Raw genomic sequence first — 23,761 nt, forward strand, 5'->3', positions numbered from 1 at the left:
TAACATATGTCAATGTAAAAAAAACGTTAGAAAACGGAGTCAAAACGCAGTAACATCAAACAAAATAATAAGAAAAAAAATATTTGAAATATTTTACCTGTTTACTTAAATATTTATATATAATTAGGAATTATTAGAAATTGCGTTTCGGCCTTGTGTTTCTCATCAGTTTCATTTCCCGCAATATTTACCGGTGATTGTGTAGAAATTATTAGGTCAGAATGTAAACTATGTTCCGAATTTGTTTTTCTAGTGTCTAGTGTCTTACCTTTAAAAGTCAGAATACTGTAATTATATATACAACCACTTAAAAACTGTTATTGCTTGAGTATGTATAGGATATCATAACTATCTCAAAAAGCGAAAAACATTATCTGTGCATTTGCATTCATAGAACTAAATATAGGAAACACTCACGAATTGCAACATGTTTACTTGTAACAATTTACCAAATATTGTTTACGTTTTTATCAACAATTTATTCGTTCAAAAAATGCAAACAGTATCTTTATCAAATAAGAGTAATACTTTTTAATTTTAAGTTTTAAAATTAACATGTCACGATTTCATATCCGCTCAGACAATCCTTAACATCGCTCGATGAGTTTATGGGGTTTTCGCAAGCCCATTTAATATAGGTCGATTTATATATGCAACAATCCTTGAAGTATATTGTGTAGCATTGTGTCTTATACAGTCTTGTACAGAGCAGGTACATCAATTCTACATTCATCTCTCCAAATCAATACGTTGTGTGTGAGTCCGTTTATATTAGCCAGAGCATGTATATTTAGGGGGTATGCTCTTATATTAAACACTTATTTTCATATTGAATTCTGCATATATATTTTACATAATATCATCATTGTCACTATCTAATATAATACAATTTTGCGTTAAGTATTAGCTAGAGTACCACACAAATATTGTCATTTTTTAACGTAATACAGTTCATCTTGTGAGTGTCTAATCAGCCTATCTGAAAATCGTTCCATGCAGTTAAAATAGGCTACCCATTCATACCCCTTGCCTTTTCGGTTAATCAAACAGTCTAACTTTTAAAGGTCAACCGAAAATATTCACTTAAGGACTTTTCATTTAAAACAAGAGATTGCCAAGCAAAATTGTCCCCTACCGGTGACCATTGTCAGTATTTTATATATATATATATTTGTTGCCATAGCAACCAGAATTCTTGATGTAGGAACAAAATGAAATGACGTGCATAATCTCCGTCTTGCCATCTATCCATGTTTCAAGTTTCATGAACAAATATGAAGAACTTTTAAAGTTATCGCAGGATCCAGAAAAGTGTGACGGACAGACTGACAGACAGACAGACCGCAAATTATAGGTCCCCTCCGGTTTCACTGGTAGGGGACAACAAATGTAATCAGATATAAATAAGGGATTTTGGGCCGGTTACACATTATATGACATGTTAGCTTTTGTTAAATACCTAATTTACCATGTGAGGCAAAGATCAATAAATGAACGTTTAAATTATTGGTAGATCTTTTATTTGATCACACACATAGTATGATATTTATTTATTTATTTACATTCTAGGTCAAACGCATATAACAATATCAAAATGCATACAAGCATAAAACATAGTTACACCAATGTTATTCTGACAGCTGTATTTATCAAATAATATATAAATATTTAAATAAATTCAAATATATATATATATATATTATAACAGTTATAAAAATTAGTTATCAATTGAAATGTTATATGAGACCTATTGATAACCCATTAAGCTAAAAGCTTATTTCCAATGGGGTCCATTAAAAGTACGAGAAAACAAAGATCAAGTTGTTATATTATCTAACTTACACACATATACTTTGGTATTGAGAGAAAACATGTGAATAACCTAGCGTTTTGTCTCAATCCGACAACTAAACCAAGGTCATAACAAAAAATAAAAAACATTACCAAACATGAGGCTTAACTAACTAATTGCAAATATGGATACATTTCAATTCAAATAGTATATGTCACAGATTCCAATTGTTTGTATATTACAGTCATATTCTTATATTAATAATACATATATGTGTCCTCACTTATCTCAGTTTGTTTGTTTTGTAGATGTTTTTTAACCATTTTTTTAAATTTGTCAAAAATTTCCAATTTTTTTATGTCCTCTGGAAGGGAATACCAGTCTGAAGATCCAGAGTATTTGAATGTTTTTTTGAAATAAGCATTTGATCTGATGTAGTATAATTGTATCTTTGCAGACGTATAATATTCGAATATAAATGAACAAATTGTGCAATGGATATTTCCTTAATGTCTCATATTCTGCAAATACCATCATATAACACTTTACGGAAACATAGGACATGTGAAATGTACAGTGCATTTATTTATAAACCATATTAACAAATTTAATAACATAAATATGCAGTTCCCATCATACCAAACATTTCTTTAGATGGATACAGTAGGCAACTGAAAAGCAACAGATAACAAAAACTAAATTTGTGGTTCCAATTTCATTATTCAAATACGTTACTTTTCCACCTTTGTTTACAAAATTGGAATGAACGCCAAAAATCTTTTTTTTTAATACCATTTTCAATAATATATACTGTACTCTGACCTATGATCATTTTGCTGTAGTTGCTTAAATAAATAGTTTTACTCACCGTCTAATTTCCCGGAAAAGTATCATCCAATCATAAAACGGGAAAAATAAACGTCACAAGCTTCGTGAAGAGCGCGCTCGACGAACGGTAGCCAAGAAAGGAAAACACAAGGTGTTTTTGGAAGAATTTAATTAAAGTTTGTTAGAAATGAACTATAGCATACATCTAACATTGCAAACTATTTGTTTATACCTGTGCTTCCTTGTTGCACTTCATGTCCATCATTCAAATACGCGGGCTGTTGTTTACTCTTTCGTACCCATTTGGATACGCACCAAATAATTCGGAAGAATACTAATTACTTGATATAAATTTCAAAGGCTATAACTACATAAAAACATATAATGCAATAGCATTACAACGTCATGTAATGGAAAATAGCTTATAATGAAATTATTTTCTCATCATAGGACAGACTATTCTTAATTAAGAGAAAAATATTCGGATTGGTTAGTCTGAAGAATTGTAGCCTGTTTTCCTATGGTTATGTATTCAGACGACTTAGTTGCAATAATAAATCTCTCGGCTTTATAACCAAAAGGGTAGCTGAGATTTGCAATGCGCTGTCTATTGTCTTAAGGTTCAATTTTTATCACCGCTGCAAGGGCTAACAGGGGTTTTTATCTGATTTTGGGGAATGGGCCTGGCCTTTTTTGAGGGGAAAAAAATCGCGCAAATGCCTGATTTGGGGGAAAAAAATCACGCGAAACGCCGGATTTTGGGGAAAATAAGGAAAGTCTTAAATAATCAATTTAACATATTTTGCTGTTTTTTAAACAAATTCAAGGCAACAGATAATTTAATTATGCAATATGTTATATTTTCTACACTGGATAAGGTTAACTTAATTTAACTCTATTGAAAGTTAAAAAAAAAAAAAAAAAAAATTTTTTTTTTTTTTTTTAGGGGAAAAAAAATGAAGTCTGGGGGAAAATTTACCTGCTGAAGGGAAAAAAAATTCGAGGGGAAAGGGCCGTTTTTCGGCGGGTCCCAAAGAAGGAAAAAAAGCCCTGGCTAAGGAACAATGATACTTCAAAAACTTATCAATGTTTACGTATCTTAAGCACAAACTCGTGCATATGGTACCATTATTAAAGCAAGAAATAATTGCTATTTATATACTTTGTTATTTTGTACGCTATCCTCTGCCATATTGGAAAACTGACGTTATTTTGCGAAATTGTCGCTATTGGTTCGGTCGCAGTACACCATTCTTTTGCACATCATGATATTTGATGTAGCCAAAGTCCATAACACTGTGAAATGTTTACACTATTGCAAATGTCATCGTGTTTTTTAGGTTGCATGCAAAGAATAATGTCCGTAGACTGCCATTCAGTAAAATGTTAATGTGTTTTTGAAGTTTATTCATCTTTCCTTATTTTGTAATGAAAGATGTCTGTTTAGTGATGCGCACTGAACAAGTATAACACAAAATATTAACAAAATATACATATCAGACAAGTGTTAACACAAACTTCTATCCGAAACAGTTTGTTTGAAAAAATTAACTTGTATTTAATTTGACAGCTGTAAGTCATGATCCCTCTGAAGCTTATCTATTCGGCCACTCTGATTGGCGCGTGCGACTGAGGTTCTGTACTGAGGATGACCTAATTTGCATAAGTCTGTGTTGAGGTAGTTGTTTGGCTTTGTGATTGTGTATATTTTATAACAAATACAATGAAATTCAGTAATAAAACAATTCTGTATTCACAAAAATAAAAACCGATTAAGGTTATAAGAAACATTTCTTTTTCCGAAGAAATAATATAAACATTTGAACAAATTAACAATTCAACGAAACTTAATAAATACATGTTTAACAACAATGACTGCAACAGAACTTGTCGCTGCGGCCCACAACTTGTTTCTCATGACAGAAATCCAGGTGCACCTAATGTCTGCACAATTCATATTGGAATCAGCTGGGGTGTTTAATGTGAGGGCGGTCATTAAAGGTTGGTGGCTGCATTGCTGACATTATCTTAATTCTCAGCTCTGAATCTTCGAACATGCCACTGGTTAACACAAGTTTTAATTGGTAGATTCTATTGTGCGGGCGTCTAACTTTATAAGGAAAATATCTGGACTCATTTGGTCTTGTCCATATTGTACACACGCTCTGCACAGTCATGTAATCCAAGCTCAGAAAGAGGCTTAATATGGAATGAGTGATGTATTGGACGTCATCATTGATGACGTTCAATCGAACGAATGATAAAGGGGGCTAAGTTTCGTTAAGCTGAGGCATATAGTCGCGATTTGTGGCGCTTGAAAACTGGCCGAACACGTTTGCTGAAATTTGACATGTATATGGACAAGAATGCGATCTACCTGTTGGCGTAGGCGTTATAAATGGGAAAAATCAAGTTTTCGAGTATTTTGTGTTTAAATATTTTTTCTGCGAAACACAACGCGCGTAGATAAACATTGTGACGTAACGTCATGAAATGCGCTTAGGCTAGCTTCCATCTTGTTAAGAAACTAAGTTACGCGTTATTAATTCAATATAATAGCCTATACAGTTAGGCGTTAAATCTATAAACAACGACGTAATAATTGTGTTTAAATATCAATACGAAGTACACATGCATGTCTTTTGTGCAGATCGAGTGTGGTTGTTTAGATATTCATGACATAAATCTATGTTATTGTGTGCGACGAGTTGAAGAAAGGTTTACACGGCGAGGCTTTCCGAGACGTGTCGGATAAATGTAAGTACACACTGGTATTAACATGGTATTCTATTATCCGATAATATCTTTAATATACATGATAATCATGAGACAAATACATTATTAATTTAGGGTTTAATTATTGAATCAATAAATAAACGTGAGCAGTAAATCAATTGAGTATTAACAACACGCTTACCTTAATGACGAAAATAATCCAATATAATATAACAATTACAATTATGTATGATAAACACACAATCCGAAATACGTTTTTGCATTCGTTCGATGCTTTAAACAAATAAATAACTGTTAAAAACATCCAGAGAATTTAACTTAAAATTGTTTGTTTTGACAAATAAATTACGTCACACAACATACGTCATAAATTGCGCAATCAGTTGCATGCAAAATAAAAGTACGGAAAGCCGGTTTTGAGAAATGTTTATATAGAGGAGCAAAATAGTATGATATTAACAATAACAAACGATAGTGTGGTGACGGACTTCTCAAAATAGCATTAATTGAAATAGTTTCATGTATATTAAAATCTCTGTGATATCTTTGGTTACCATCATCAAATACACAGAAAAAATAAAATACAATGTAAGTATCACGTGTACTTGAATTTGTCCGACGAGTTGAAGAAAGGTTTACACGGCAAGGCTTGCCGCGAGCAACACATCATTAGCAGCATAAAGTGCGTAACAAATAAACAAAATAATCAAACATAATTATAATTTCACGTCGCACATTAAAATATCTATTGCAACTGACACCGTTTTGTAGCGAAATTTGATGACTCAATTTCAGCTTTAACAAGAGTAATAAAAAAACTTAATTTAGTATAAACGTCACGCTTACATAAATGACATCGTTAATCCAATGTTTGTAACAATAAGTTGACTACTTTAATCCAAAGTTTATAACAAACAATTTGAAACGATATGCACTTTCACCTTTATTAATCCATGTCTTTATCGAAACTTAGTTCAAACCACACAATTGTATTGTATTCCTTTCTATGTTTACATTTATGCATGATGAACACACAATCCGAAATACGTTTTGCATTCGTTCGATGCTTTAAACAAATAGTTTACAGATAAAAAAACACAACGACATGTCCTTAAATTCCAGAGAGTGTAAATAAAACCATTGTGTTTCGTCACCGAAATGACGTCACACAATGTACTGCGTAGTACATTTCGTAATATAAAATCAAAGCGCTGATTGCATCACAAAATGAATTCAACACTATCTTGAACGCAAAGCTATAATGATGTTTCAATAAAATACACAGAATTTTGTAGACACAGAAAAAGGCTTAATGCTAGTCGATAGTGTTTAAGATGGGGATGTCCGACACACTGCAGTTGTTTGCTCTTTTCACGTTTTTAATATTATAGTCATGGGAATTGAAGTTCTACTTTTTAAGGTAGCTAATCGAACGGCCTCGAAACAATAAACATATCTGCGAGTATTATGGTTACTATCATGTGATATGTATATTAATTTTTTGCGAGAACTTTGGTTACCATCATTAAATGCACAATAGAAATAGGTTTTCAATTTTATTTCATCTCCCCACTCATTCCATCCCGCGAAACCCTTAAGGTGTCGCAACTCTAGTATTGAGATTGTTATAGAAATATTCTATAGACTATGGAATCGAATATCTTGCCCTGTTACTGTCTAAAGTGGAGGGTGTCTTCGACACAAATCTCGATCGCCACCTCTGCAAAAACCGATATAACCAGCAAATGCTCACATGCTTGTCCACTTGTCTTCTCCCCAATTGAACTGCCATGTCACCGCCAAACTCCTGTAGGGCATCGTTGGATAGTCCATTATACCCCAACCCCGCCATCACCTCTGTAAATTGGACAAGACTGAGCTATTCTGTGATTTTCAGGGTCAATCTCGCCCCTTATCTGATGATCTTGGAGGGTCTGGTATGGGATACCATACTCCAATGCTGTCTTTTTTATAGACTTTTTGTTCAACCGAACCTCAGAACCTGCCTTTAACATGACTTCAGCAGAAAACTTTCTGTAGTCTGTACATGTACCTATAATATTATGGTACCTTGATGGATTTGGCTAGCAGAAAAAAGTGTGCAAACCTTTTATGACGGATGCAAACTGAACGCTTATTTTAAGCCGATCACCTAAAACCGACAGTAAACATTTAGACTGGTCTCAAATTAAGCGCATCAGTAAATATTGAAGAAGTCATGTGATTAAAAAAAACATTGAAACACTGATGAGTTACTTAATTGTAAAAAATACCACGAAAAATAACAATAGAAGAGTTATTTGCATGTGAAATTGATGTAAAATTATGTACAGGTATTGTGCATTATGTACAACATCAACCTTTTTATGCATGTTTTTTTTACGCATTTTTAGCTTGACTATTATATATGAAATATATATAGTGGAGCTATCCTACTCACCCCGGCGTTGGCGTAAATGTTAGCGTGCAAATGTTAAAGTTTGCGTACTACCCCAAATATTTTAAATATCCCTTGACATATTGCTTTCATATTTTGCATACTTCTTTACCAACATGACCCCAACCTATAAACAAGAGCAGACAACTCTCTCAAGCATTTTGTAATAATTATGGCCCCTTTTCCACTTAGAATATGCAGCAAATGTTAAAGTTTGCGTACTACCCCATATATTTTCAATGTCCCTTGACATATTGCTTTCATATTTTGCATACTTTTTTACCAACATGACTCCAACCTATAAACAAGAGCAGACAACTCTATCAAGCATTTTGTAATAATTATGGCCCCTTTTCCACTTAGAATATGCAGCAAATGTTAAAGTTAGCGTACTACCCCAAATATTTTCAATGTCCCTTGACATATTGCTTTCATATTTTGCATACTTCTTTACTAACATGACCCCAACCTATACACAAGAGCAGACAACTCTATCAAGCATTTTGTAATAATTATGGCCCCTTTTCCACTTAGAATATGCATATTATTGATAAATCTATGTGAAAGTTTGCGTACCAACTCAAATATTTTCAATGTCCCTTGACATATTGCTTTCATATTTTGCAAACTTCTTTACCAACATGACCCTAATCTATAAACAAGAGCAGACAACTGTATCAAGCATTTTGTAAGAATTATGGCCCTTTTTCCATTATAATATGCATATTACTTTAGTTACATTGCCTTAACTGCTTTATTTATGATCAGATTTTATTAATACTTTGACAAAACAACACTTACCTGAATACCACAATGGATTCCACCCAAACAATACCCCACGCCCCAACCCAGAATCCCTGCCCCCCCCCCCCCCCCCCCCCCCCCCCCCAAAAAAAGAAAAGAATTCCCTTTTTTTCATTTTGAAAGAACGTCTATTAAATTATTGAATATGAACAATTTCCCCATGATGGCTTACGTTATACTGTCCAGCACTCGAATAGTCGAGCGCGCTGTCCTCTGACAGCTCTTGTTATATTATCCTGATGATCTAAAAATGTATGTTGTGTTAACTTTATTAGAATACGAACATGTGCAGATACGCAGCTTAACAGTTTATTACTTCCTAAGGAAGTGGTCAAATAGATAGGAGTGGCCAAATAGATAGGAAGGAAAGATACTTTGGGACCTTTGAAAATTTCTATTTCGAGTTTAAATCTGCTTGGCGGAAAAGGGGTAGTTGATATTTAGGTAAATATGCTTTGAACAAAAATCAATGTTAATATGCTAAAAAAACACAAAAACTTTTAATTATATAAGGATGTAGTATTACATCACCAAGTATTACTGTAAAATGTCCACACGCTACTCCACTTCTTATTCACCAGTATCATAGAAATTATTTTATTTTATTTAAATATTCTTTTACATGCCTTTTTGGTGAAATGCTTATTTTGAGTGCTCATTTAGGACTGATCCTCTTCACCAGAGTCACATTATTCAGGGTTTTTTTCTACTGTTCTACTATGGCAAAAAGGCCATAAAACAAACCCGATTCCAAAGCAAACGAACCCGATCCCAAACCGAAATTTAAAAACAAATCCCAATTAAAAAAAATAAACAATTGAATAGAAGTGTTTATGGATAAAAAAACACAATTTGGTCCATTTTGTCAATTAAAAAATCCCAAGTTGTCATTCTATCAATTAAAAAATCCCAATCTGACCAGACTCCTTTTCCCAAAATGGCTTGAAAAACCCTGTTATTGTTTGATCAAATGAGATCCTGACTAATGAACCTCTCGGGCCTCGGTTGACATTAACTCTGGTTGGCCATCGTGAACAGTTTTAATTTTGGCAACGAAAGGCATCTATGGGCAGATGTCCTTTTTAAAAAATTTGTAGTTATGATAATTGTGACATTTGATGTACAGAAATGCATTACTTTGCCTTTCAAAAAATAAAAACTTTGCCAGCGAAATTGATTAATCCATGTCTTGAGCTATTATTCGCATGTTCAGACTTTTCTGCAATCTTGGCTGGTATGCAACTGTCTAGTATATTTTCCAATATCGACGGGTGAAAGCAGCTATAGGTTCTAGTCGTGCAGACACATCTGAGTCATAGCGGGCTCTGCATTGAGATCCGGTCTGGAGTCGCAACCTATTGCCATTCAGAACTCGTTTGGCTGGCTCACTGTTCTGGTGTCTGAAATATAACTCTACTGTTCGGAGTACTTTGGAATACTTTTAGATAGTTTGTCTGAAAGATATTGAACAATTGTGTTGGACAGTGGATTTGATTTCTTTCTAGGTCCTCAGAAGTTGTTGCTGCAAAGTAGTTGAATGAAGTGGTCAGTAATTTGTTTTAAAAGATACAAGTATTTTGTTTATTGTCCCCTACCAGTGAAACCGAGGGGACTTATGGTTTGCACTCTGTGCGTCAGTCTGTCAGTCCGTCACACTTTTCTGGATCCTGGTTTCTTCATATTTTTTTATGAAACTTGAAAAAAAAATACTGACAATGGTGGAGTTTCACCGGTAGGGGACCATATTGCTTGGCAATCTCTTGTTTATTCTGTAAATGTTTGTGTCAAGTTACTGTTTCCTTGCAAGTGATTTGTAGATGGGCAGATGCCCATGAAGTCCAGGGGTGTGGAAATTATTCCTAACGTCTGTAGCAGGTTTTTTTTTGGCCAGTGTTTATAGCCGAAATTCGGCTATGTTCCCAATCCCAAAAAGTATACTTTTTTCCCAAAATGTGGCAAAAAATTCCCAATTGCAAACAAAAAAAAATTATTTTATTTTTTTTTTTTTTTTTTTTTTAAAAGAATACTATGTGTATTTTATCTCAATTTTAATTCAATTACATCTAACAAAGTATTATATGATTTTTTTTTCTTTTAAAATTTGAATGATTATGAAGAGTTAAATCAAATTTAGTATTTCACTAATCAGTGGACTTTTCCTGTTGATAAAAAAGGCTAATGAATTTATTTTCCCAATTTCATGAAAATGCCGATAAAATTCCCAATTCCAAAGCCATGGGCTATCTTCCCAAAAAGTGGGAAAAAAAAACCTGCTGTAGGCAGTGTTGTTGTTTTCCACCATTTTGGGATTGCAGTTGGGTCCCTTTGTATTAGGGAAAAATCGTGTTTTGACCAAAGTTGGGAAATTAAGTGTTTTGCTAACAAATACTTAAACATGAGAATAAAAGTGTTTTAAATATTATATTTGCGTTTCTTATAGAGCTGAATGGCGGAGGATGAACTAAACGTTTAGATCTAAAAAAAAATAAAAAAATTCAGATACCATCAATTGGGAATTTTTAGGTCCCATGTGTGAAAAATATATAGTTTTTTTCATCGAGAACATTTTGAACAAACAAAAAAACACTGGTAGCCTGGCATCGTTTTTGCGTGAAAAGGAATTTTTTGCCTACAATGTATTTTGCCTTAGTCAAGCGAAATTGTGAGAAGTAAATAATGTTAGATAGTTGTGATATAATCTTACACATTTTGGTAGCACATTTATTTTTGTTTTGTTTTTAATAAACTGTATATCCTTGTGCAAAGACATATAAGCAGTATGGTTATTTCCACACCCTTTAAATGCCTTTGCTGTCAGAGGTATCATCAGCTTATGACCATGTTTTCTCATTTCAGACATTGATCTGTGAAGTCTTCGGCTAAAGATCTGGTGTGAATATCTGTAGAAATTACAGAATCAAAATGTCACAAGGTATGTTTTTCATCATATTTTTTGTTTCTTAGCTTTATTAATTAATTGCGGGTGTTGTGAAGTATTTGTATGTTCAGTAAAACAAAGTGTTATTGCTTTTTAGGTGTTGAAATATATACAATTTTTGTATATTCGAAGTGTTTTAAATACATTTTTTTTTCCTTATTATTGATTAGCTGACTGCATTTTTGAACCCACTTTATACACTTGTATTATTATTGGAACACTGCGGTGTGCCCAAGAAAACAACCTGGCCTTAATTTCTTTGTGTTTTTGATTTTGACCTGCACACCGGACTGGATTAAAAAAGCAATTCCCTGTTTTAGCTAGGGCTGTAACAAATACACTAGGTGACGAATACGATACGTATCACGAATACAGGGTGGCTAATACGAATATTTATTCGCGAATATGAATTTCAATGAACACAGGTAATAATGACAACTTGACATGACATTATATAGTATGAAACTATGAATATTTGTCAATTTGATTAATTGAATATCATTGCATACTGAAAATATGAAATATAACACTTTGAAATAACAAAACACTGACTAGAACTGCTTAAACTTTGAACACGGTTTTGAAACTTTTGAGAAACATGACTAGTACCAATAAACAGTGGACACATTAGTGACAGTACCCATTCAAATTTTTTAATTAACATATGCCAGATAGGTGATGTAGATGGTATTTCAATGTCACCTATCTGACATATGCTCATTTGATTTATTGAATAAAAACTGTGACAATAGAAAAAGTTTTGAACAAGAAATAGTTTTCATTACTCCATAAATACTGACCACAACTCATTTGTTGCTATCTACCAGTCATCTGCTAGACTGCTACTAATGAGATGTATGAGGTATTAAAGACACATGGAGAAAAGGAATTAAAGTTTAACATTTTTCTTTAGAAAAACAAGTCTGTCTGTGTGTTCTTGTGAAAGGGCTGAACACTGTGCAGTGACAACATCCCCTGCTGTACTAAACACCCTTTCACTGGGCATACTTGTGGCTGGAATACACAATAAAACAATATCAATAGCATTCCCTTTGCTAGGCTCCATGTTTGTTGATAAGTTGCAAAATCATTGTCTTAAAAATAAACAAAAAATAAATGTCATCTGCTAATCCTTTGTGTGTATGTTTGAGCATCAAATCACTTGTATTTACCTAAATAAACATTAAACAACCATCGAAAGATTTCTCAATTCAATGTCGTAAATATTCAACAGGTGCCAGCCATTTTTGTTAATCTCACTGTGTAACATAGTGGGTGGGGTAAACATGCATGATGAAAAACGTCAGAATAAGGAGAACATTTAAATATAGGGGTTTATTGTATGAAACTTCATTTGTAAGGTAAGATAAGATGATTAAACTCAGGGGTTTTTCAGCACTGTCTGCACCTCCGGATAACGGAGGCACTCCAAAGCAAACGGACCCAATCCCAAACCGAAATTAAAAAAAAAATCCCAATTAAAAAAAAAAAAATCCTATTTTTTTTATTTTTTTTTAAGAATGAAGTGTCTTATAACTTGTGTGACTAACCAGTGTTTGTTTTGGTATAAAAAATCTATAAGGTTTTGACTGTTCAGTTCTTATCTCAGAGTGTAACTGTAACTGAAAAACAAAACTGCAGTATTTGAATAAACATTGAACATGCCCAATATTGCAACTGTTTATATAAAGAAGACAAAATAACAAATAAAAACAAATTTATTTGTTAAACCACTGAATTATTTAAGCATGATAAATTCACATTTTTTTCCCAAATGAGCCGTTTCATCGAAGCAAAAATTCCCAAAATGGCCAATTTTGTCGATAAAAAATTCCCAATTTGGTCAGACTCCTTTTCCCAAAATAGGCAGAAAAACCCCTGAAACTTTCAAACTCGAAACCACATTGTTTGTATTCGTCAAATATTCGGTTCGGGAGGTAGCAAATAACGAATACGAATCGTCCACAGCCGTATGTTAGTAATTCGAATATTCGAATGTATCGTTACAGCCCTAGTTTTAGCCCTAGTTTTAGCCCTAGCTTATATGTAGACCTAGCTTGGGTTTGCATATGTTCAAGGAGGAGAAGAGTCAAAGTCACTTTTGTGGGAAAAGAAAATAGTTTCTCTATTACTTGAGTTTGAAAGGAGGTATTGCCCTGACATTTTGTCAGCCTAATTATCTATAGACTTATCGTAGGTAGCCTACTTATCTTTAGACCTTGAGATTGCACGATTATGTTAATGTATATTAATTCATATATTAAACTTCGGAGATCTAGTTTTATGTATTTTCCATGTTACTTGTGGTCCTCATTAGTTCTGTTCTATTACACTACGCGACCCGTGATTTTTGCCTTATTTGCGAAGTCAAGGCGGGCATTTTGCTTTTTGGGTGGAAAATCACCGCGATTTCACGTGACTCGTCACTCCGACGTCGCGCGAGAGCAAGATAATCTTCGCGCTAAATCCCCTCAATGTTGTGGTGATTCGCTGCGATTCGCCGCAATCCGCCGTGATTGCAGTGACAACGATGACTCGCCAATTCATGCATAGAAACCGAATCGTATCGATAACTTTATACATGTACATAGCGCTTGTAATGTTCACTATTATCCAATTATCCAACATCAAAAAAATAAATAAAAATATGTCGGTAAATATGTTTGAGAATTTCATTAAAACAACCATATGACTACGCCATTTTTCAGAAGTGTAAAGAGTACAGCGCATAAAGTGGGACACAGCTTTCATTGGACGAGCGAATTTAAATTTAGATTGAATGCAATACGATCTTAGCAAAAAACGTGTTATTGCGTCATACGCCTTCATGTAAAAAACGTGTTTCCCGGGGACTTTCTGATTACGGGTAAAAATGAAAGTGAATATATATTTTTAAATTACACTGCGTTAGCATATAAATAAATCGTCTGGATTACTTCATTTATGTTTCTTTCACGTACTGCTCTGATAGGAAATACATGAAATAAACAGTAACTCGCGAGTTGTTCACACCTTATTGAGACATTATAAACATTGCTAAATATATTTATAATGCTAATAAAATGCTTAATTATGTAGACAATCAGTTATAATTTTTAGCCGGATTTTTTTCGAAAAAATCTCGGCTTATAGATTGATGTTGTCGGGCGGGCGGGCGGGGTGGCGGCGTGCTCGAAAATGTTAAAGTTCTTATTTCATGGTATAACTTTGGTATGCTTGGACCTAGAGTCTTCAAACTTGACATGAAGGTTGGCCAGGATTAACAGATGACCACTGGTCATTTCAAGGTCATTCATTTGAAGGTCAAGGTCACTGTGACCTTCAATATAAAAAATGTTAAAGTTGTTATAACTTTGGTATGCTTGGACCTAGAGTCTTGAAACTTGACATGAAGGTTGGCCATAACTAGTTAGTAACCACTGGTCATTTCAAGGTCATTCATTTGAAGGTCAATGTCACTGTGACCTTGAATGTAAAAATGTTAAAGTTCTTATTTCATGGTATAACTTTGGTATGCTTGGACCTAGAGTCTTCAAACTTGACATGAAGGTTGGCCAGGATTAACAGATGACCACTGGTCATTTCAAGGTCATTCATTTGAAGGTGAAGGTCACTGTGACCTTCAATATAAAAATGTTAAAGTTGTTATAACTTTGGTATGCTTGGACCTAGAGTCTTGAAACTTGACATGAAGGTTGGCCAGAACTAGTAAGTAACCACTGGACATTTCAAGGTCATTCATTTGAAGGTCAAGGTCACTGTGACCTTGAATGTAAAAATGTTAAAGTTGTTATAACTTTGGTATGCTTGGACCTAGAGTCTTGAAACTTGACATGAAGGTTGGCCAGAACTAGTAAGTAACCACTGGACATTTCAAGGTCATTCATTTGAAGGTCAAGGTCACTGTGACCTTGAATGTAAAAATGTTAAAGTTCTTATTTCATGTTATAACTTTGGTATGCTTGTACCTAGAGTCTTCAAACTTGAAATAAAGATTGGCCAGTACTAGAAGATGACCACTGGTCATTTCAATGTCATTCATTTGAAGGTCAAGGTCACTGTGACCTTAAATGTTAAAATGTTAAAATTGTTATAACTTTGGTATGCTTGGACATAGAGTCTTCAAACTTGACATGAAGGTTTGCAAGCACACTTAGATGACCACTGGTCATTTCAAGGTCATTCATTCTAAGGTCAAGGTCACTGTGACCTTGAATGTAAAAATGTTAAAGTTCTTATAACTTTGGTAGGTAAAAATGTTAAAGCTCTAATTCCATGTTATAACTTTGGTATGCTTGTACCTAGAGTCTTCAAACTTGACATAAAGGTTGGCCAGTACTAGAAGATCACCACTGCTCATTTCAATGTCATTCATTTGAAGGTCAAGGTCACTGTGACCTTCAATGTTAAAATGTTAAAATTGTTATAACTTTGGTATGCTTGGACCTAGAATCTCAAACTTGACGTAAAGGTTTGCAAGCACACTTAGATGACCACTGGTCATTTCAAGGTCATTCATTTCAATGTCATTCATTTGAAGGTCAAGGTGATGATAGAAACCTTTTGGAGTGATCATAAGGCTGTCTGGATTTCTGTGTAGGTATGTGAAAGCAAAACAATAAATAGTATTATTTCATCTAAGTTTATTTTCTTACATTTGATAATGAAATTGATGGAAACTTCAAACAATATGTTACTAATTTGCTAATAAAAAAATTGAGATCAAACTTTCCTAATTGTCAATTCAAGTTCATATTTGTGACCTTAAATGTTATTGTTGTTCATGTATATGCATGCATTCAAAACATAACACAAGGTTTGCTCATGCCTTGAAAAGTACTTACATTTCATTTTGACCTTTGAACAATATTTCAGTAATTTAAGTATTGCATTGACAAAAACACGAAAGGTACTTTCCTGTCATTTAAATCAAAAATCCGGCTTCAATGCGGTCATCTCCGACCGCGGAACTCTTGTTAATAATATTACATTGAATAAAGCATGTTAATTTGTTTCGGTTTAAGTCTTCCGAATTTAATGTAGCTAGATTTATATCGTTATAAGCTAAGAAACGATTTTAAAATGCGCAGGTAATTATCGTAGGTCATTAATTATAGGTCAATAATTATCAATAGATGCCAATACGTATCATTTTACACCATATGTGGGCGTTCTACTACTCCGTTATCAAAACAGATGCCGCAAACTGTGAATGACCATTGACACTTGGATACCCGGTCTGATTAGCGCTTTTTTTTGTACATGCACATTCTTTCCACTTCTTATATTTAAACATTGCAAAAAATTAGTTTAAGAGGAAATTAATAATATATAATAAAATATTATATACATAATAATATAATTAAGAATAACGTTGTTCAAAGATATTGTGTGTGTGCTCTCTTGACGACATTTAATGTTATACGATAGGAAGCCTTACCACAACATGCACACAATGACAACACACAATAAATTAACACTCGTGAAGAAATACGTATAATTTACACGATTTAAAAACATTTCAAGCGCCAAATAAAGTCCGGTATACTTTTCAATAAAATGAGTAAAAAAAAAGCTACTACTATAGACAACTTTGACACAAACGTTTTATATAATTCTCAATAAATAACACCCTCATTACTCATTTGTTACACTTTTAGATGCAAACAGTTCAGAGAAAAAATTTCTTAAACGGATAATTCCTACGTGCTTATTAGCGATAATTATGCCGACTTTGATTACAAAGTTGCTTTTAATTAAAAAACTGAAAAATCTATTACTCAAGGGAAAATATTGTGACTAACGAACAATTCATACTGTATGCGATAATTCGTGATAAATTTGTTGACTTTGATTATAAAATTAACGGCTTTGAAGAAGACTAATAACAATGTTATGACTATTTAATAGTGCTTATAGGTGTCTATCACAACCGTTGTGTATATTTGTTAATGCAGATTCAACATACACAATATCCCGGACAGAGAAAAACAATTAAATATCTGGCTTATTTCGCATTTGCGACACATGTTCTAAAATTTTATTGCAATTTATATAGTGAAACATATGTATATTTAAGTTTTTTTTACGCATTTTATATAAATTCATAAATATTTGGCAAAATTGTGCATACCCACAAGTAGTTTCGATTTATTTTCAACAGAAATGCGTTTGGTTGGATTGAAAAAAAATCAATACTGTGCCTTCAGTCCTGATCTGCCCTCTTGACCGTGTCATTAAGGTTTCACCACAATGAAACCTTACTACGAAGTGGGTCACCTGACGTGTCAGTGTCCGCAACGCCATTGTAACACAGTGTACACTAAATCCAATATGCACAAATGTTCACTACACTTTAATTTGTGAAATTTTATCACGCAAAATACACACTTACAAAAATATAACGTATGATATTCCAGTCAGACACGATACTTGCAAACACTTTAATGATAGAAGTAAAACAGAATACCTTGACTTATATAGTTTTTTTGTTGTGAGAGACCATTTGAGTAAACGCCGAAAAATATGTGCATATTGTTATTTTTTGTCAATGCCCTTTGATCTATTCTCGCACTTAATTGGCAGTTAATTGGCAGCACCATTCTGTTGTTCCTCTGATTGTCACATCTTTTCTCAGTTTGTACAAGTACAAAGAGTGCCAATTAGACACTAGAACAAACACTATCACACGCTGGAGAGTACACAAAAAAGTATCAAATGTTGAGATTTTTTTTCAAGGTGTGAAAACACAGAGAAATGCATGTACATCGATTCATCAACAACTTTATTGAACTATGCAAACGCTAAGTGTAACGTTGATATACGCCTTTTTTCAGCACAACAAACACAATGTTTAATGGCTTTAATATATAGGCAATGATGTAATAACATCAACAACATATTATATTACACAATGCCATGTTAACATGTAATAAAAAATAGAACAGTAATGTATTTCCGGCATATCAAACATTGTGAATGTATGTACAACGCTCGGAAAGTAACGCGAGTAACATGAGTTATCTGCATTGGAGCCTGAAACAGAAAATAAATAATTATAGCATAATTTAGTACAAATAATTAAACGTAATCTACATGAAACCTTCAAATGCAAGTGTCACTTTAACAATTTTCCGTTTCTTAAGGCGCGAATCTTTTGCTAAAAACTGATAACAAAAGAGCAACACATTATAATTCTTAATGATATACAATGTAAGTCTAACATAATTAATAACGTCAATAAACACACACGCCAAGATCAAAGTTTAAATGGAAAACTAATCTCACATTCCACGTAAATTACCAAATTATTAGTTTCGTCTAAATCAAATACTATGTATAAAGAAACAGGTATTTATAACCGACCAATGACGTAACACTATGCAACTTTCAATTTACACAGTGCTTTATGGCAACAATATGGAATTTGAACAGTGGTAGTGTTTTCAGGCCTGGAATATCATTACTTGTAAGTTTTTATAAACAATCTTCTAATGCAATTAGTAAAATAATGTTTATATGTTATGTTCAATAATTATTGTGCGCTGTTATATCAATTTTCAGCCGTTAAAGCTTCCGACATGACTTCATGTCTTAACGGGAGTATTTTAGCTAATACGTCCATTGTATACAACAACAACAAAAGCTTTATTATTGCAATATATAATGCTAGTGTACATATATATGTTACATGTAAATGTACATGTAAGTGTTACCGTCAATGCAAATTGCGAAAAAGGGGGAATCACGGCGGTTCGCGATGATTTGCGCTGATTCGCGCTGATTGCGCAACAGCGAGATACATCGCGCGACGGTCGCCGAGACATCACCCAAATTTTCTTGTCGCTCGGAAACACCGCGATTTGTCACGATGCATCGATTGCGGTGATGCGTGAATCGCGGCAAAAATCACGAGTCGCGTTGTGTATGTGCAAGACATATGAATACATCTTTCACTGGGTAAGGCTACCCAGACCTTTAAACTGGGGCATTTCGTAATAAGTTTGCAATATTGTCTGTATTTATTAATTAATAAATTTTAATTATTTTGAATGTTGATGTTTTTTTAATGTTTTCCAGAAACATAGCCTGTACAAGATTCAGCAATATTAATCAAATTAACATATTTTCAAAGGCGTCTTTCCTGCAATTGTAATCAAGCAATCACATTATTTATTTTCTTCAAAATTTCATCAACTTTTAACAAGAAAACATATTTAATAATTGAGATTTTATTACCATAAATCTATTTTTATCCAATCTTGCCTATTTTATGGTTAATTTACTCTCTTAAGCAAATTGCAGATTATCCATCAATTATTGATCGTCTTGTGAAATGTCCCCAGCAGTCTGCAGGTAAATGTACATAATCCTGGCGCCTGTCTAGTCCCCAGAGTATGGCAAGTGATTCAGTAATTTCATTAGGAGTGTGAGTCACTTATGTCAGTCTATCCTCAACAGTGTCAGCTAGTTCAACAATAATTGATGCCAGGGTAAAGACTGATAAGTCTTGTAGGAGATCTAGGATCAATAAATGCGGTTTAAATGAAATTAATCTGTGTGACACACTGTATGATTGTCTGTTACTGAAAGAAAGAATGTTTTTAGTGCACTAGCCAAGCCTGGAAGGTGTACAGTGATAAAAACTGCATGTTGTTCTTTAAATATTTCTCTATGCACCCTAAACCACTGGGGGCTGACGAGGTCAAAGCGTAGTCCGTTTCGCTACGACGTCGGGTATATGTTTTACTACGAAAACATGGTGTAAATACACTACTTAATCAGGCGAGTTCCATATTTTCTGGTGTTTATGGATTAGAGAACGGAACATCCAGTAATGGTAGGTACTTATTTTCAATAACAAACTAATAACAAATGCGCGTAGTTGCAACCTTTAAGTTTATTTTGAGCTAAAATCGAAATATTTTGATTTGAAGCAATGCATAAGGTGGTTATTCTGTTAAAATAGCCTATTACGGTAACTTAAATTAAATAAAACTACATTTTACTTCGATTCAGTGTACATTACACATTTTAAAGTACAAAACAGGTTACGAACATATATTTTAATTATGCAAATTCTTTGTTTCGAAGGAAATTACAAGTCGTTTTATGTAAAGGTTTCGCACAGAGTATGTATTGGTTGCGCAACGAAGTACAAATATAATGTATAGGTTGCTCAACGAAGTTTCTGTATCCTTTTCTGGACATATCACATGCAGTTTTCAGTTACTACAGACTGCCATTTCCCAGTGCAAAAGATGCCGTGCTTCACTGTGCGCATGAACATCCAAACGAAAAGGTTGAACCCGGTGAAAGCCTGCAGAGTCCCGGGAGAGCCCCGGTATACCGTCACTACGCCGGCACTCACCGGGGTTATACCGTCATCAGACCCCGGCAGAGCTGCGGCAACGCCCCGGTTTAACCGGGGACAACCGGGGCTCCACCGGGAAAGTATTCAAATGTTTAATACCTCCGGGATGAACCAGGAGTTACCGGGAAGGACCGGCAATAACCGGCTTGGCACTGGAAACAACCGGGACTGCATCGGGAACAACCGGAACGGTACCGTCAGAGCACCGGTTTACTTATGTAACGTAGCTATAAAGGGACTCTGCCGGCATTCACCGGGGCGTTGCCGTAGCTCTGCCGGGGTGGTTTTGGGCCCCGGTGGAGCTAAGGTGCCGTCCCGGTTGTTCCCGGTACAGTCCCGGTTGTTCCAGGTGCCACGCAGGTCGTTGCCGGTCCTACCCGGTGACTCCCGGTTCATCCCGGAGGTATTAAACATTTTAATACTTTCCCGGTGGAGCACCTGTTGTCCCCGGTCGTCCACGGTTTATCCCGGTGGAGCACCGGTTCATCCCGGTAGGGCCCCGGTTCATCCCGGTAGATGCCTGATCACGCACTGGGGCTCCGCCGGCATCATAGTGAGACTGGGCCTTAACCGCATTGTAACACGAAGTAAATTTACCGGCCGTCATGTACGCAGTTAACAATAACCTGTGACAGAAACCCACTGCCACAACTTTACAACAATATATTGATTATGCAATTGCGGATTTGTGCCATTGGGGTCCTACTTTCCACACCTTACGGCTGTTACAGGTGTGGATTTTACAGGTACAATCATGTATACGAACATGAAATTCACCTCAAAATTAGTTGACGATTACCGATTTTCAAGAAAATCGCTTTGATATATACAATGTAAAAATCAAAATCCGTATGAGATAAATAATGATCGAAGTTGGAACATGGAATTTACTTTGACATAAGCAGAGTTTCGAGATAAGCGAGTTGGGAATAACGAGAATCGAATGTCATTTGATAAAGAGTACCGTATGCTGAAAACCTATCGTCGGTCTCTATCAAAATGAACGTATAAGGGATTGTCAAAAGGTGAAGATGCGTCATTTTTATTGAGACCGACGACATTAGGTTCTCGACTCTCAACTGTCATCTTATGTATGGATTTTCGATTTTAATCGTTTTCTTTGGCCTAGTCGTGAATGTAATTATATCATAATAATGTGCATTACCATGTCGACTGTGCGCTTCGGATCATGTTGTGCCGTTGTTACAACCTCTGTCTCAAAGGAAACATCCAGCCACTCCATGACTCTGTATTAATTTTTTTTCTTCTTTATTTTGCCTTTGAGAGATAACCAATACGTCTTCTGTGAGAAACGCATGCACGCTAAAGCGTTGTCGTAGCGAGGCATATACGTATGCTGTCAGAGACATGATCATGCCTTATAATAATATGTAGCCTTTATTTCTGATAACTGGGTCACCCTACACATTTCTAAACACCCCAGTGGCTTAACAATACATAGATCAATATGGAAATTGTAAAATTGTGTCAATTAAACACAGTTGTAAACCTTAATTGCATTTTTTTAAAGTGAAACTTGACTTCGGTTTGATAAATCAGCGGTCTATTTCATGTTTAACCGCATAAACCAGACACATCTTGGATTATAATTTGATGTAACAGACCTATGAAATGACATTGTGCTTAAATTCAGAGTTTTGTTATTACAAAATCATAATCTTACATGTTTTAAACACAATTTTCGACTTATCCGTTCTCGATGTCATGTGTATTTAAACAATGTTTTCGTAGTAAAACATATACTCGACGTCGTAGCGAAACGGACTACGCTTTGACCTCGTCAGCCCCCAGTGTAAACACCCATCTATAAGTATGTGAGCATACACGTATGTATTGTGTGATTTAAATAATGATAACACCAGACTAAAGTAAAAATGACCTTCTTTCAAACCAGATTTCATGTGAATTGTCGTTGTAATAATCGTTTATAAACAGTAAATAAATTAACTGCTTAAATAATAATAAATGAATTGTGAAGTATCAACTGTGCAGCATTTCGAGAGGGTTAAATGAAGTTGACTCATTAAACTGCTTGACCAACAGGAACATCAGCACTGATGAGCACCAAGGATACAATTAATTACAATAACATATAACTACAAAAAAGGGTTTATGTCCACTTTGGAATAGATTTGCTAATTGTTGAATTTGAAAATGCCTGTTCATTTTTGCAATTTGAAAAACAAGTAACTCGCAAAACTCTGGGAACAGTGGAAAAAACTTGAAGCACTATGTAGGTTCTCTTGTTAACTTGGAAGGACATCAGAATATTAAGTTAAAGGCTCTATGCTTAACTAGATGGGGTTTTACGAGCAATACTTGCTGCAGTGGCTGAATTTAGATGAAGATTTATTCTGCTAGTTTGGGACAATCAATAACTATCGCTGCAGAAATATGCTGAGGCTTGCACATTGCAATCTTTCTTCTAATGTGCAGTGTATCTCCTATCGCATAAGGAGAGTTTTGCAAAGACATGTTTTTGGCAAGCGCCACAGAATTATGTTCAAGTATAGCAGACTTGGGAATTTGTTGTCACAGAACAAATATTATTGGATGCTTGTTTAAGCATACATGAGATGACAGAACCACTTTTGCCATTAACAAATTCAAATTTATAGTAATTGTCTAAATAAATAAAATAAGTTTTGTTCATTTATGCTTTCACAAATTCATTGTTTTATGTCTTTGTCTATTTGAATTTGAGCATAGTGAAACATTTGTATGCCCCCGGATCGAAAGATTGGGTGCATATTGTTTTTGGCCTGTCTGTCTGTCATTCATTCATTGTGTGTGTCCCAAAACTTTAACCTTGGTTAAAGTTTTGCAATAACT

General features: G+C 34.5%; 2 protein-coding genes across 6 annotated transcripts in view; one reads left to right on the top strand and one right to left on the bottom strand.

The window, feature by feature from the left end:
• The window catches only part of LOC127874087 (regulator of telomere elongation helicase 1-like), a 115,209-nt gene extending 114,999 nt beyond the window's left edge, over nucleotides 1–210 (bottom strand). The window contains exon 1 of the mRNA XM_052418200.1: nucleotides 98–210. The gene's annotated coding sequence lies outside the window, so the exon portion shown is untranslated. The remainder of the gene's footprint in view (nucleotides 1–97) is intronic.
• Nucleotides 211–2,634: 2,424 nt separating this feature from the next.
• The window catches only part of LOC127874101 (stathmin-like), a 48,458-nt gene continuing 27,331 nt past the window's right edge, over nucleotides 2,635–23,761 (top strand). For 2 of the 5 annotated variants that reach the window (XM_052418236.1, XM_052418241.1), the window contains exons 1-2: nucleotides 2,635–2,771; nucleotides 11,454–11,529. In XM_052418236.1, coding sequence (XP_052274196.1) covers nucleotides 11,520–11,529 — 10 coding nt within the window. In that variant the 5' untranslated portion in view covers nucleotides 2,635–2,771; nucleotides 11,454–11,519. Of the gene's footprint in view, nucleotides 2,772–9,996; nucleotides 10,143–11,453; nucleotides 11,530–23,761 lie in introns of those variants that run through there. The other 3 variants (XM_052418239.1, XM_052418237.1, XM_052418240.1) reach the window with 3 other exon arrangements.

This window comes from Dreissena polymorpha, chromosome 3 (assembly GCF_020536995.1).
Source record: "Dreissena polymorpha isolate Duluth1 chromosome 3, UMN_Dpol_1.0, whole genome shotgun sequence".
Classification (NCBI taxonomy): Eukaryota; Metazoa; Mollusca; class Bivalvia; order Myida; family Dreissenidae; genus Dreissena; species Dreissena polymorpha.